General features: G+C 49.9%; 1 protein-coding gene across 1 annotated transcript; it reads left to right on the forward strand.

Annotated features, from left to right (window-relative positions):
- Positions 1-326: 326 nt before the first annotated feature.
- Positions 327-2669, forward strand: ALTATR162_LOCUS3392 (uncharacterized protein; the record flags this gene model as incomplete). The annotated part of the gene is made up of 3 exons (XM_043310998.1): positions 327-783; positions 836-1060; positions 1186-2669. 3 exons carry the CDS (start codon positions 327-329, stop codon positions 2667-2669), a joined length of 2166 nt encoding a protein of 721 aa, XP_043166933.1.
- Positions 2670-4231: the final 1562 nt, after the last annotated feature.

Raw genomic sequence — 4231 nt, forward strand, 5'->3', positions numbered from 1 at the left:
CAAAACCATTCGCCACAGGTTGCTGTTCAGAAGACGCTGTTAATTGATTCAAAAGCATTCACTTGCACTACTTGCGCTGCGCAGGCGCCACAAGTGCTATCCGAATCCGGCCACAGCCCGGTCAAAATCCTCACCGCTGGTGCTTCTTGGTCGAGCGACAATAGCAAAGCTTGAACAATTACACCACCTTATTGAACAGCACTTATCTCACACTCACCTTGGTCATCAACATCCGCAGTAGCCCGGGTAGTCGTATGTCTCGCACAGTCAACGCTCTTTCTTATTGTCAACTCAAACCACAACAGCTTTCAACACACCTTACAATCATGACATCCAACTCGGATATTCTATATAATCCAGCGGATTACGCAACGCCAAATCCATTGCTTCCTGAGGAAGTGTTCGGCCATGTCGATCTTGGAACCTTAGCAGACATTCACCGGTACCTTTGCGAGAGCGAGTTGCAAGAAGACGTTGAGCTCGCTACATGGACGTGGGAGAATTATCTCAACGGCCTTTGGAAAGGTTCGCTAACAGCGGAGATCCGTACTGCCCAAGCATTCAGCAAGTTGGACAGAGCCTATCGCAGGGTGCGATCTCTCACCAACAAAGCCCAGGACAAGTGGCCATTCTTCGACAGGAACTTCAAGCAAATGTCATCAGCTACGGTTCGAAACAATGCGCGCGGTGAAGCCGCTCCCGGCATCATGTATCCAATTGACGGATTGCAGAGAAAATCACACCTGACTGGTCAGCCACCCAACGGGTCCATCACGCCTGATGGTGAGTCAAATCTCTTCAGCATCTGCTTGTATATGCTAACGTCTATCTACAGCCTCTGCTGGACCAGAGCTTCAAGTACCTTTTGGCACCAACAGGCCTAGCCGCTACCAACCATACGTGCAGAGTTACCCACGCCCGACACGGCAGACTCCTGTACCCCTTCCGCCTAATCTTCCTGCGAAGTCTTCTGAACCACCAAACTATGAGAAGCGATCTGTGCTGTCAGAAGAGCCTCCGTTTTCGATAGCCTCTTCACAAAACATCCCCAAGGACACAGGTACGTTTACTACTAGACCACTGCCTGATTTACCCAATCTCACTAGAGAGCCTCGACTCGCCCTGTCACCTCTTGGGCTCACTGCAGGTTATTTCTAATGTACGGTGCTGACAATAAAACGCAAGATTTTTTCTCAGAGCCAGAAGGCCAAGCAAAGCCTCAGTCCGACGTAACCCAAATTGGAGGCGGGCTTCATCAGGATATGTCACGAAACGAACTAGTCGCTTCTCCCTCAACAACTGTAGGCGATACCGTGTCGCGCCGCCCTAGCTCAAAGCCTATTGCAGACCCTGAAGTAGAGCCACCAGTACAAGATGCGGGCGCCGGTAAGGTCCGCGGCCCAAATGGACGCTACCTACCTAGAGACGATATCAACCCCGGATCCAAGAAGACGAAGAAGCCAAAAAAGGGATTCCAGTCCCGTAAGAGCATGAGGAATGCCGAGAAAATAGAATCTTCTGTGCCGAAGGCCATCTCTGGAGAACCTGAAGCTGCGCCAGCCGAAGATGAAGATTTTTCTGCAGGTGTTCAGTCATCTTCACCTCCAGCGCTTGGCCAGGAAGCTGAGGAGCAGAATGGAGTTGAGGAAGAGGCCAACATGCTTCCAGTCACTAGTATCGTGGTGCCTCCCGCAACTGATGCCGTCGCGCGTTCCACGACCATCCATGAGCCAGAGGTCAGGGAAGAGGAAGCAGCTTCCGATCCGGGGCCTGTCCCTGCATATCTTCTTGCTGCTGAAGCTGATGCAGTCCTATCAAACCTAGACAGGCTACCACCAAATTCAAGGAAGTCCAACAAGCGAAAGAGCGAGCCAGTCGTCCAGTCAGGGGACCGCAAGCGGGGTAAGCATGGCGGCATAGTCGGCCGCCCAAGGAAATCCGAACAGTGCAGAGGCCAAAATTCCCATCAAGAACCAGTTCCGCCACAGAAAGAGGCCGCTCTCGACGCTGGTGAGGCACCACAAATGACAACGCGTCGAGCCACCCGACAAGCGGCGGCAGCAAAGCCGCAAACTGACGTACCGGTTGAACGACACACTTATATATCGAAAGGGTCGCCAATGTTAACATCAAATCCAGGGGAACAGTCCGCCAGGGATGAAGACGAGGTGATGGGTGGAGTCGGGGATGATGCGCCTGCTACTCATGAAAAGAGTTTTGCGCCCACTCCAGATGCTATGGAAGTTCACGCCACACCTTCATCCACTTTGGAGGGATTTTCACTACCGCCGCAAACCTCAAATAACCATCTGCTGAGTGTTGGCCTGGATATGACTAGGCCTTTCGCTCTTCCTCAGCCGGGCTCGCGCCCACAACCATATCAGTCTCCTTATCAGCCTATACCATCGCCACCGCCATCTGCATCCGTCGCAAAGGAAGCAATGAATAACGGAGCAGTATCCGTATACCTACCTGGACATGTGGAGTACTTCGCTCGCATCAGAACAGGTAACGGTGATACCATGGACTTGACCATTGAGGAAGACCAGCTCGAGAGCAACGAAGTTAAGATGATCAGGAAATATGCGAAGTACAATGCTGAACCTGGCGTGGTGCCGGTCTCGTATGCGCAGTTTCGGCAGATATTTGCTTTTGCGAAACAGGACTAAAAAGATGCAGGAATACTAGGATACTATCCAGGGCGGACGGGAGGTAGTGACTGTATAAGTAGTTTAAACAACAAATTCTGTCAACGAAATGAATTCCCAGCTAATCCTCATCATTTCCTCATCGCACGTTCTCATGGTATTTCCATCTGTCATTTCCTTACTCCCACCATCCTCGTCTCAACCTCTGCGGTCCCCTCCTGTCGTACGGCTCAAATCTGCCATACCTTCCGTTATCAGTATAACTCCAATTCCTTGAACCAGTTCCGAAGACATGGTTGTAGCGACTTTCGCCTCGCAATGCGCCAGGTGTGTGCGCTGCGAACAGCCCAGGTCAGTGTGAGTCTCATGTGTGTTGTGTGCCTATTGACTTACAGTACATGCGATCAGGGTAATACCCGCCGCCATTGTCAGGATTTTGGAGGGAGTTTTGGTATGGATAACGCGAGCGTCCAAAGGGAAACATGTTGCACTGAGAATAGCGGTAAAACTTTGTGTTGTTTCGCTGCTTTGCAAAGTCTGGGCTGGTAGTTCCTGCTTAATGTGGTAACTAGAAGCTAGGATGTAGGATTTAATGTTCTGTTAGATTTCGGTGTTCTTGATACAATTATGGAGGAAGAAGTAAAGATAAGACCCAGAAAGTTTATATATGAGGAATATCTATTGATGAATGATCCACCACGATGGCTAGACGTGAACTCGACGTGTATGCAATGTTGAAAATTCCATGGTTAGCATATAATTGCTTACCTGTTATATGGGGTGTCCTGCGAATCATAGATAGCTTGCAACCTTGCTCAATGCATGTCCGTGTTGTGAATCGTATAGGGTACAATCGTTGACATTGATTTCAGTGACGTTCGTAGTGTCACCTCCCCTATAGCTCGTGGCTCCTGGACAGTACGTTACTCCGATTGTGAACTATACTGCTGCGTCTTTACACCTGGGTATGTCGAACATACCCGCTAAGTGTAAGCTACAATCCGTTCTTGGACATGGCCTGGACTTCGAGTCGTGTTCTGTTGTGTCAGCATGCTTGCATCTAGAGGCCGTCACATTCAATTAGCGGCAGTGGTTTATTTCTTGAGAATAGTGGGAACGCAGCAGGATCCACAGCCTAGGTAGCTGCGTGGTCATCGCAATGAGAATCGTTCCGGATATGATGGCGTGACGGGCTGCTGTACATAGGTACTTCTCCATGAATATGGCGCAGTCGTCCAATCCATTGGCCTAACAATTCTCGTATAAGGTTTACACTGATAACCTGATACATCTTGCACGCTTTTGATCGGCTTTGCTGTTGTGAAGCCTTCAAAGTGTCCCAAAGTTTCAAGATTCTCTCAATCTGGCGGCGACTGCATTGCCAACCTGTCAACTATGTCATTACTGAACGAACTAACTGCGCCGAATCCGTTCGCCAGGAGACAACCAGCCACTACGCTTCCCTCAACATGCCAAACATCAGGTAGATTCACCATATGGTGGACGCATCTTTTACTCTCTAGATTCTTGATCGCGACGGTGAGAAGAGCGAAGACTCATTCACGCTCCGAAGAGCATACCTG

This window comes from Alternaria atra (assembly GCF_907166805.1).
Source record: "Alternaria atra isolate CS162 genome assembly, contig: 22, whole genome shotgun sequence".
In the NCBI taxonomy this organism is placed as follows: domain Eukaryota; kingdom Fungi; phylum Ascomycota; class Dothideomycetes; order Pleosporales; family Pleosporaceae; genus Alternaria; species Alternaria atra.